Source organism: Polypterus senegalus, chromosome 3 (assembly GCF_016835505.1).
Source record: "Polypterus senegalus isolate Bchr_013 chromosome 3, ASM1683550v1, whole genome shotgun sequence".
Classification (NCBI taxonomy): domain Eukaryota; kingdom Metazoa; phylum Chordata; class Cladistia; order Polypteriformes; family Polypteridae; genus Polypterus; species Polypterus senegalus.
Genome location: NC_053156.1, coordinates 237,810,069 through 237,822,455, shown reverse-complemented (window position 1 = coordinate 237,822,455; position 12,387 = coordinate 237,810,069). Strand labels below are relative to the sequence as shown.

Sequence of the window (12,387 nt, the reverse complement as noted above, 5' to 3'; positions counted from 1 at the left end):
TAATCTTCAGATTCAATGAGGCAAAATGAGTAATTAAGTATACAGTCATTTTATGTATTTTTTTTTTGTCACCTGCCCCCCTTCAACTATACAGGATTATTAATTGCATTTAAATGGGGAGTGTTTTCTTTCACAATATATTTTATATTCTCATTTTAAAGATTCTTGTCAAAGAAACTGTAAACAAGGGAACTAGACAGAAAAATGATCTTGTTTTACACAAATTGCTGTTGAGGCAGATTCCTATTTCTTCAACAATGAAAAGAAAAATCTGGAAGTACACTCACACTAGTAGCTTGGAACAGGCATCCTTCTCTTGGAAAGTATAGTGTTAAAAAGGTGCAGTAAAATATGTACCTTTTTTATATCTTGTTTTTTCATTATAAGCAACATCCAAAATGCAGATATGTTTTTTGAAACTGATCAACTTGATAAATGTTGTTTTACACTTGTCCGTAGCATGCTGGTTTTACTGACTGTTGCTTTACTTTGAAGTTAAACTTACTGTTTGAGGGGAGAAATGTAAATTCAGCTTAAAAAATATTGAACTTTAAAGTAGCTAAAAGTCCTTTTAGCTCTAAAGGTATTAAATCATTCATCAGAAATTTTGATCTAGCAGTTTTTTCTGATCTGCATATCTTAAAATACTATTACACAGTAAAAAATTAGTATTCTGTTTTCCCTTTTGCTTGTCATTATTTTCAGGATTATTTTATCAATGCATACATTTACATCCCTGAAATTTGCTATAAAAATTTATCTTGGGGAACAATTTAGTAACAGTCATTATCTTGCCTTCATTTAATGTTTCTGTTTTTCTTTTCCAGAAAAAAATGGTCTGGCCTGGTTAGCATGTGGTCCTCAGTTAGAGGTGGTCAGTTCTGTCACAGGAGAACGGCTTTCTGCATATCGCTTTAGTGGAATCAGTGAGAACCCTCCAAATGTTTTAACAGTGAAAGAGTTCTGCTGGCACAAGAGGACAGGCTTACTTGTGGGCTTGGAGGAACCGGAGGGTAGCATGCTCTGTCTATATGATCTCGGTATATCACGGGTTGTGAAAGCAGTAGTTGTACCAGGGAGGGTAAGTATTTGTTGAAACTTGTTATTATTATTATTATTTTATTAATTTTATTGTAACCATTCCATACAAATCAATCACTTTTTACAAAAAATAGGATTAAGAACAAGTCGACCCCACCCCTGAGAGAGAGAGAGAGAGAGCGCATGGCCAATGGGGTAAAGCTTAAGGCTTGTAAGCATACCTAAATTGATGAGTTTGACAGGCCAATAGAGATGAATGGAGAAGAAAACGAAATGCAGAAATAATTGCTTCCTCTGTGCTTTGAGAGCTTATTCTAAAATATTATTAATTAGATCCTGCCATGTTTTGAAAAATCTGTACAGATCCTCTGAGTATTTAATTTTTCCAATTTCAAATAGTATAACACATCAGTTTCCCACTGACTTAAAAGAGGAAAGTTAGGATTCTTCCAGTTTAGCAGTTTATTATTGATGCATTTAATAAAAACACTTCACTTAATAGTGTGTATGCATAGAGATGGGTGATAGGAACCTAAATTGATAATCAGATTATTTTGAGTAAAAATACAATATTCGATGTATCACAATATGTTTTCAAAACACCTTAAAGATTGACGGTCAACACCATTTACAGTATACCATAAACTTAGTATATTTTCTCACGTTAATAATATAAAATAAAGGCTTTTGATCATTGACACTGTTCTTAAAGTGGCAAGACACAAAGTACAGTAAGTACATAAGGACAAAACAGAACAGTATATGATATGAGATAACACAACATAATAACTTAATCATTCAGGCTAGACTTGCAGTCAATTATTGTAGACATATATATGTTTGAGTTGTTTAGCAACATTTCTAACCACTGCACTACCGTAACTTTAAACAACGAAAAACACAGACAACAAATGTCATAAATACAACAAATGATCAGAAACCAGCAGTAAGTAAATAAAATATAGCACGTATTGGAGCATGTATTAGCAATACCGTGAAAGGACAGCATGGGAGTGGCTGGTTCCATTGTTTGATGTCATAGCCTCGGCAAAGCAGAACGTCTTTTTTCATTTCTCGTATATCTGTGTAGATGCTTCGAGCTTTCTTCTTCCATCAAGAAACAGGAAATGCATTATAAACAGTAATGAAACCTTTGTTTTTATTATTTCACAGCATATCCTGTGTTTTTTGATTTGGAGAGGGGGAGGGGAATGGCTGTTAAGGATTGTTTTAAGATGTTGCTGAGTACATGGCTAATTTGCATGCATAACAAAATATATGGTGCTGTGTTGCAATCAGGGTGATCAGTATTACTGTATATATCCCTTGGTAGTACTAATAATACTCTTAAGTTTTTGCTTTTGTTTTTTTTTGTAAACGCCTGCAGGATGGAACTCCGGCAATGTTTCTCAACCTTTGTGGCTTCAGGACAATATTTACACTTTTAGGTTCAATGATGGCCCTCATATGACAATCGAAGATCCCAGAGGTTGAAACAACTGTGAATTAAAGAAAGGAGTGCAATAAGAGAGAGGGAAAATTATTATCCAGCACTGTTCGTTGGGCAGTATGGGAAGGTTGGGTTTCAGCACATCTCAGTAGCTGAAACAGCTTCCCCCCCAACCCCCATGGGCTTGCAACACAGCAATGGCCAAGTAAACAACAATCTCATAGTAGGCAGGTTTTGTGTATAGTTGCTACAGCTCTGTGTTATCATGTTAGCCTCGTGGATCATTTGGAGTAAAATGATTTGCCTAAGCAACAAACACTTTGGCAAATTTCGCTGATCAACATTATAGGTCATTGTCATAGAAAGTATGGGTATTTTCTGGGCATAGGCAAAAGTGTGCTTTGCAGTTTGGTAGTCACTGTAACTCTGATCCCACCCTCCCCTGCTGCTTGTCTGCTCATATGCTATGCAGCAGAACAGCAAACTATTTTGCCAGGTTGGCAAAAGAGCACAGATCCTGAATGTGCCAGGATCACCTTTTTGCATGCAGTAACATGTTTTATCTTTAGATACTATACTACTTGAATTGTCATCCATCCATCCATTATCCAACCCTTCATCCTGGAAAAATCGAATCATTTGCAGACGGCAGTGCTAACCCTACCAGTTCTAAATGCTTGCTCTTCTGATCCTTGCTCTTTTTTTTTTTTTTTCCTTCATTCAATGACACCGCCAGGTTGCATTGGTAGAATTGATATGGACACATTTATAAAGAGTGCTGGAGATTTTGTGGGTTTCATTTAATATTCAGACGAACTAGTAAACAACGCAATAGTGGCTTTTGCATATTGATTTTATTAAATAAAAATTACAATTAAATATCAAATCAGTAATTTGATATATTGCTCATCTGTGTATGCAGTAGTTATTAAGTTACATTTTCCTTTAATTAATTCATGAATTATTTTAACTATTTTGTTATAAAGAAAGGTTGATTTATTTTTGGAAATATTTAGAAATGATCCAAACAAGGACAAACTGCATAAAAGGTTTGATGCCTTATCCAAAAAACTGAACTGGACAGATGTATTATTGTTCTTTCCTAAATTTCCTGTATATATGGTATTTAGGAGATGAATATTTAACAAAGCTATTGACTGTTTTCTTCTTTCATTTCCACTTAGTTTCCCAACAAGCATTAAACCCATGAAACAGCTGTTTCATTTATAAAGTATGTAGAACTTTTGTTACATTGCATATTCCATTGACTGAAAAGTGGACTGATTGTATACAAAGGATATTTTTCACATAGCACAAATTTGATGCAACAGATGTCACAGCAGCTGTTAACCCCCCGCCCCCATTCCTAGTGTAAAACTAGTTTAGTGTTTACTTCAGTCTGACATTTTGTTAATATCCAAGAGATACAATTTTTATGTCACTGGTTTTTTATGTAAGTTCGTAAGTACAATAAAGTTTTGAATATTAAAGCATTGACATTTATTTAAAAAAAAAAAACTGTCTTTAATGTTTTCCTAGATTGTTGGTATTGAACCCATAATAAATCATGGTGGTGCAAGTGCCAGCACTCAGCATCTGCACCAAAGTCTTCGTTGGTTTTTTGGAGTTGCTGCAGTGGTCACTGATGTGGGACATATTTTACTGCTTGACCTTTGTTTGGATGATTTATCTTGCAGTCAGAGTGAACTTGAAGCTTCAGGTAAGTTAGTGCAATTATTATTCAAGTATGAAATATTTTTCAAATAATTATTATTTTCATATTTATATAAGAAATTTTAATTTAAATGACATGACTTTCCTAAAAAGTAATTTGCTTTATAATCAGCTAACACAAGGTTTAAGTAGTGCCTTTTTTCCCTGCAAATTAAAATCTAATTTTAAACAGTAACAGTTCTTAGTTCTGTCATGCAAAATCATATTAAATCATGCAATAACATTTATTGTAGCTGTATTTTCAATCATTAAGTATGCATGATACCGTGGTTTTCTAATCTTAGCTGATTACCACTATCTGCCGTTTTTTTTTTTTTTGGTGATTTTAAATTGCATTCTTTAACATTGTACTGATTTGTGTTGCCAATAAATTAGACACAGCTGGAGATCAACATCTGGCTAGTTTAACAAGACTTGAGCCTGAGCACAGAAATTAAAAATTTCTTCCAGTTTCAGGGCTAGTTGTATGTCTTCACAATGCCCTTATCTGTTCCGGCAAAATTCAGTTTTTAATGCAAATACAGTGTGTTCATTGAAGTGGATTGTAAACAAAACTGGCAGAATATGTGAAAACTATGTATTTTTCTCACAGTGGTCACTTAAAAATCTTTTAACTCTGAAACTGATGTTTGTTATTTAATACAACATAACATTCTGAAAGCGCTTTAATACAACATAACATTCTGAAAGCGCTTTGTGATTGTATGTATTACTGATACAGTTTCCAGAGCACCCTATAAACATTTTGAAAACTTTTGTTGATTTTTTTTTTTTTTTTTTATCTAAAGGTGTTTTAATCACAATATTTGTAATTTTATTTTGTTCAGATGAGGCTCATAATCTCTGAATATGTATTACATGAAAGTGACAAGGAGTTGAAATGGTGCATCTAGGCATGACCACAATGGTAACAGATTTTTAGCAATAAACAAGACATGCATTGACTGTATCAGTACAATTTACCTCAAACTATATGTGAATTAGATTATTAATGAATTGCCTTCAAAGATGTCCTCATTTAAATAGTCTCCCCTTAGTTTAACCTAAATTAATCAAATGAGTATTGGAAAAACTCTACAGTTTTTGGCTTGTGTTTTTTTTTTTTTTTTTTTGGTGCAGATCAAAGCAGAAGGGGGAAAATAAACCCAGTATGGTCTTAGACAACAGCTAGTACAAAAAAGTTTCAAAAACTCCTGCGGTGTATGTTTCATTTGTGCACACTTGTGCAATATAGTACTCTTTTCAGATTCTGTATCAGTGTCGTATGATTAGGCAAGAACTGTTTGCTGTCAAGAGACTTACAAAAGCTATTGGCTGACCTCATATCTGTATCCCAACCCACACCTTGAATCTTCAAGTGTATTACATCAGATTACATTTTTATTATAAGCACTCCCTTATACTCTAGGCTTTTGTTGTACTTCAGTCTTTCCAGGCTGTTTTTGTACCTTTCTTGAACTATTATTTTATCTGTCTAATAATGTAATACAAGTTTCTCCAGTATTTTATATTGTGCTTGTAAAACTAATTGGCATGAAAAACTACACTCTTTATTAATGGCTTTCTATATTTCACTGTACAGTATTGTCTACTAAAACATCACATTTTAGGTTGTATGTGTGGTTGAAATAGTAATAGTAAATAATTTGTATTTAATCAATTAAATAATGTTTAAATTATTTTGCATTTTAATATATATATGTATTTAAATAGCTTTTAACATTACTGATGCTAAATCTTAATTCTTGCTGATATCACAATACTGTAATTTTATCAAAGTAAATAACAGTATGAGTTTCATGTTTAGTCTTTGCATAATTGATACCCTTGCTGGCACAGTGTACTGTAAATGTAAATTTTTATATGTATTAATTTTTTTTGCCTTTCTTTAAGATCTTGAAGTCGTCAATAAATCTCCTGCTGAGATCCCACGTATTCGTGAGACTGTGACGAGAGAAGGAAGACACCTATGCCTTCAATTACAGAGTCCATCTGGCACGAGTGCGACAGCACTACAATATATATCAAGGACAAATCAGTTGGCAGTAGGATTTTCGGATGGTTACCTTCAACTCTGGAACATGAAAACGCTAAAAAAAGAGTATGTTATTTCTTTTATTTTAAAAAGGTGTAATATCTTTATTTAGTGCTGGGAGGTATACCGGTTCATACCGAAAACCGTTTTTTATTTTTATGATATGGATTTTTCTTATACCGCAATACCGGTTTAAATAGCCTAAACAACGTTTTGAAACTGGCACAGTGGGAAACTGTTTAAGGGGGGGACAATTTTCACTGCTACACCGCTAAACACACATGCAGTGGAGTACAGTCAACCCTTGTTTATCGCGGTTAATCCGTTCCAGACTCTGCCGCGATAAATGAATTTCCGCAAAGTAGGATTCTTTATTTATAAATCGAATATTTTTGCAGTTAGAGTATAGAAAACCTGTTTACGACCTTCTAAATACATTTTCTTACATTATTAAAGCCCTCTAGACATGAAATAACACCCTTTAGTCAAAGGTTTAAACTATGCTCCATGACAAGACAGAGATGACAGTTCTGTCTCACAATTAAAAAAATGCAAACATATCTTCCTCTTCAAAGAAGTGCACGTCAGGAGCAGAGAATGTCAGAGAGAGAGAGAGCGAGAAAAGCAAACAATCAAAGATCAATGGGGCTGTTTGTGCTTTTAAGTATGTGAGGCACCACCAGTTAAAGCAGCTGCAAGGAAGGCAGCATTGTGAAGGTAATCTTTCAGCATTTTTTAGAGGAACGTCCGTATCCTCTAGGCCAGTTTGCGAACAGCCCCTTTACTCACACCCCCTCCGTCAGGAGCTGAGAGTGTCAGAGCGAGAGAGACAGAGACAAGCAAATAATCAAAAATCAATACGTGCTGTTTGGGCTTTCAAGTATGCAAAGCACCGCACGGGAAGCATATTGTACATCATTGAGGAGTTTTATTTAATATGTAATACATGCTCTGATTGGGTAGCTTCTCAGCCATCTTGCAATAGCGTGCCTTGTATGAAATCAACTGGGCAAAGCAACTGAGAAAGAGTGTACCATAAATTAAAAGTCCCATTGTCCGCAGAAATCCGCAAACTAGTGAAAAATCCATGATATATATTTAGATATGCTTACATTTAAAATCCGCGATAGAGTGAAACCGCGAAAGTCAAAGCGCGATATAGCAAGGGATCACTGTACATGCGTTAGTGGAGGTATTGAGCGGTGAAAATGGACAGAGAACATTCAGAAACTGAAGCTGTAGCAGACGATAAAGTTGAACATGATGATACAGAAGAACTTTTGCCGAAAAAAGGAGCCGTGTCTGTTGTCTGGAGATAACTTTGGTTTTAAAAGGTCGGATGTGGACCAAACAACTATTTACTGCAAATGCTGTCGAGCTAAAGTTGTCAACACGAGCAATTTGCTGCACCCCCTTAGCTGCAAACATGCTTTGGAGTACAATGAATGTATGGAACTAAGATTGGCACCCTTCACGTCCTCAGGTAAAACGGAAAAAGCTACAGGACACTTTAGTCAGATGTCACTTGTAAATGTGTTTGCTAGAGGTACTGCCCATGACAAAAAGAGCAAGCGGTGGATCAAGATAACCAACGCCATTACAATCCAGATAGCTAATGTGTCATTGGGCAGAGATTGTTAACATTAACAGAAAGTGTAGTTTGTTTATAGTGCAATACAACTTTTGACAAGCATCTCTGGATATTTTGCTAAGGCTAAATGCCTCTTTGGATGGTTGAAAATATGTTGTCAAAATTATAGCTTTAAGTTGTTTACAAAATTTGTTCAATAAAAAGGTTCTATATTTTGACTGCAACTGTTATGCAATGTGATTCCTTCTCTTCATTAGTGCCACCTCCTTGAAAACTATAATTTTATGGGGCCACGCAAACCTGTATTAATACCTGTGTGCACATTAAAATGTTTGTTTTTTTTGTGCAATTCTCATGACAGTGGAATAGGTTATTTTTAGCCAGTCTACTGCAGTAATTGCAGTGGAAAATGTGGTTAACATCCATTCATGCATGGGGAAAAAAATACCATTGAATACCGTGAAACCAGTAAAATTTTGAAAAATACCGTGCTGTAGAATTTTGGTCATACCGCCCAGCACTATCTTTATATATCAATATCTACACTTCTGAGAAGCAAATCATGCCTTCTATATTTTGCCTCTACAGAAAGTTAGCTGTTTAGCTAAAAGGCCCTGTTATGTCCCTGTATTTATTCATGTCCCTAAATATTCAAGTATTTTGGAAGGTTGAACAGATGTTCCAAGCTATGAAGAAAGTTTCTGTTTCTACTTGTACATGTTTTGTATAATTTTAAAACAGAAATTCAAAGCTTTGTGTAAATACTCTTAAAGTCTAAGAAAAGGGCAATGTATATCACCATATATTTAATTTGTTTGTATTTAGCTGATCTTTCAGGTATATTAGCTCTGTTGTTTATCATCTCCTTATTCACTCTACTTTTCCTTGTGGTTTTTTTCTTTCTTTTGATGGCTTTTTTTTTTTTTTTAATAAACTTTGGAATTTAACAATGTCCTCATTTCCAGGACTCACTTTTGACATAAGCATGGAAATTTGATTGAAAACATACATCCTTCTTCCTGAACTAAGTGAGTCAATCAGTAGTCTATTGTAGGTATGTCACAATACCATAATTTTTCTTTTCAGTACCAATACCACTGAGATTTCACAATACTTAATACCTAGGGTTACCAGATTAGAAAATTAGAAATACGGGACCATGTTCAATACTGAAAGTGCAATTACATACACTACAGTTTGCTTCAAAACAGCTTCTGCTTTGTTTGATAAATGTCCATTTGCTGGAATATTCATCAAGAAATTTACACTTACATTTTGGCATCTTGGGATGGATGGATGGATGGATTAGTTTTAAGTTAGAAAAAAAGTGGGCCGTGGCAAGTAGTAACAACACGCTTTGTTGACACTGTATGTTGCCATGCTGATAAGGAACTGCACATTGGCTGGAGAGCAAAACAGTAACAGTGTCGCTGTCCTCAGCCAGCCATAGCAACTGAAGAAGTTGCAAATGGGCAGCAAACACTAGTTACCTTGATACATTTGGTTTATTTTCATAAAGAGAATCTTGAGAAAAAAAAAAAGAATAACTACTTGTAAAGTTACAACTAAGTATCATAAGTAGGTAGTAAAAATACTAATAGTAATAGCAGCTTTAAAGTACTGTAATACTCATGAAGTAGTTACCCAACTATCAATTAATAAACTATCTTTAAATGTTTTGCTAGTAATTACTAGCTCCAAGTTAGCTTATTCCTGTTGCCTAGATCTGGAAATTATCTGTATACGTGTATGTATTTGGTGTTCATTATCTCAAAGCAAAAATTTGTACTGTGGGTTAAGACTAAAAATATTGCCACAATAAATCACCATATTGCCTAAGCGTAATAAGTAATACAAATGCATAAGTTGAGGAAAGGATACATAAAATATCACAGTGCTTAGAAGTAATTTGGTTATAAAGAAGAATACAAGTGCAACTATTTGGCAGTTTTTAGGTTTTAAGCCAGGAGAAAAAGGGCATCTGGCAAACATAACCAAACAGGGAATTCCCCAACACCACCCCACCCTTGCCACCACCTGAGTAGCACATGGCAGTGAACTTGGCTGATAGATAATGCAGAATGATCAAAGAATCAAATATTTAAGAAAAAATCCACAGCCTGAGTTATAATAGATAATCCAGGTGTAAGACAGCTGGGCTATCCTTGGCTTAATTGTTTTGGCCACACTCTTAATGTGGCTGTAACAAGCTCTCTAAATGCTGCTAACATAAAATCTCATGTATACTGCTCTCTTACTGTGTGCCACAAGTGTTATTTCACATAGCTGACAAAAGTGGAAAAATCTTCATACTGCTGAAGCTGAACTTCGTCTGCCGAAGAATTAACTGGTTGCAGTAAGAAATCTACAAATTTGAATACATTTTCACTCCCAAAATCCAAATTAGCAACCTAAAAACCTCTTCTGTTGTCGGGCTTAACATGGCAGGTGTGCCATTTTGAAGAACGCTGTAGTGGTGGCAGAGCAAGCCAAAGCTACAACTTTGCTGCGGTCAGTCTGGATGAACAGAATCAAGCCTGATGAGATTCACTCCTTCTTGAATTGTTCAATGACCACTATTGCTGCCCAATCACCATAAGCATTGACATCTATTTTGTATTTCCAAAAGACTGCAACCTCTGAGGTTGCTGAGAAAGTAATACACAAGATTTAGAAAATCAACTGTATATTCATTAAAAATGCTGCTGCAGTGACACCTCTTTTTAGATTAAACCACCAGTGAACCATAGCATTTGGGAAGTGAGTTGTGCTCTCCAATCATCACTACATTAGGCTTCCACAAGGGAAGCAAATCAATGTGGTAGTACAATCAATAGCTGTACTTTCCATGCCCCTGCCACAAAAAGAATTTGACACAGATTATTACAACTAAAATGGATTTTGCTTAATGTAATGCCAGGCTAATTTCTGCGCAGGTGTGCTGTTTTTGAGAAGTTGAAGGCTGACATATAAGGCTTAGCAAGAAAAATGCATATTATGCTCTAAAATGACACAGTTGGGAGAGTGTGGAAAACAATTGTAATTTGTTCACATTAATAATGTGAAAAAACGTTGGTACTATTGTGTCCATCTTGTACTGCCCAGCTTGTTTTTGTTTTTTGATTTTCTGAAACACCGGTACAATAACTGCAGGTGAGATTTGCTAAAGTTTACCCCCCAATATGCTGCACACACAGATGACGTTTTGAGTTTAATGTACTGTAACTCTTTTGCAATAAAAACCTTCCTGCTTACTCAACAGATAATTCTGGTGAATTTGTTTGACTCATCATGCTCATTTGCTTCAAAGGCAATGTGTTGCCACATAGGTGAGATTGATTTCTTCTTAGCCAACCCATTTGTCTGTATTAAACAAGGAGATTTTCCTGCCGTTTTACAGTACATGGCAATTAACAATCAGGACAGCCTGGCACCAAATTGAAAATTGCAAGAATTACAGAAAGGCAATTTTAACTTAATCAATTAAAACAGTAATGCAGACCCCTCCTCCCGACCACCCCCCTAGTATCATTTGTCAATGGTGTATATGGGGCCAATGATTAGCTCTGGAATTAAACAAAAAAATGTTTCCAAATTGTTTATTTTCTTTCTCTTGTGGTATGCTCTTTAGTCTTCATTTTTGCAGTGGCTTCACAGCCTTGCCAATGAGCCTTGTGTAGAACAGTTTTTTTGTCAAAAAATTGTGAACTTTACACTTCTTTTTCACTGGTGGAAACTAATTACTCATTTTGCACCAAATAAGAGGAAAATGTGTTTTGTTTGGGAACACAACATCACTTTAAGGTTTTGGAGCTTAAATGGTTTGAATAATTAGGCAAGCAGCATTTTTCCAATTTTTAGAAATCAACTTTTGACTATTTCCCATATTTTTCTCTCCTTAAGACACATCTGACCATTAGACGCACCTAGGTTTATAGGAGGAAAAAACAAGAAAAAAATATTCTGAACCAAGTGTTGTAATAATATATTTAATAAAATATAGCAGAATAATATTTCAACCATGTAAAGTCAACAGCGGTATTTAGAACCATAATCGCTGTCATTAACAAATGAGGAGAGACTTTAAGGTTCAAGCACTCTTCTAGTTTTCTGGAAACCCCAAGAAGTCCTCAACGCTAGTGTCAGAATTTATGAAGCTCAGTTGCTCACAATCACTTTGCAGGAGCACGTACCTATCATCACGCGGCACAAGCTGTCCAAAGCCACCAGGGGACAAAGCACGTTTGGACCAATGCTCCCTGAAGTTATATCGATCGCCTGTCTAGTCCCATCTATATTTGTAATGCCACAAAGCCCTTCATCTCGTCTTTTGTTGTGGGTTTCCACTTTGGGGAAAAAAAAGAATGCGGTGCAAGCGCAGCCTGCGATTCAAAAAATCGCTCTGCATACCTGTTTGTCTCGCCTGACAGTAGCTGAAAAGTAGCTTCAGGAAAGAACAGCCTGAAATAGTTCAACGGCTGGTAATCTGTTGAGTCCAACAGCATGAATGGTGCTATCTTGTGAAGTCTGGTAGCC

General features: G+C 35.4%; 1 protein-coding gene across 3 annotated transcripts in view; it reads left to right on the top strand.

Moving 5' to 3' along the window:
• The window catches only part of ahctf1 (AT hook containing transcription factor 1), a 141,742-nt gene that overhangs the window by 35,737 nt on the left and 93,618 nt on the right, over positions 1-12,387 (top strand). For all 3 annotated transcript variants that reach the window (XM_039748808.1, XM_039748807.1, XM_039748806.1), the window contains exons 3-5: positions 828-1,081; positions 4,031-4,211; positions 6,119-6,326. In XM_039748808.1, the coding sequence (XP_039604742.1) occupies positions 828-1,081; positions 4,031-4,211; positions 6,119-6,326 (643 nt within the window). The remainder of the gene's footprint in view (positions 1-827; positions 1,082-4,030; positions 4,212-6,118; positions 6,327-12,387) is intronic.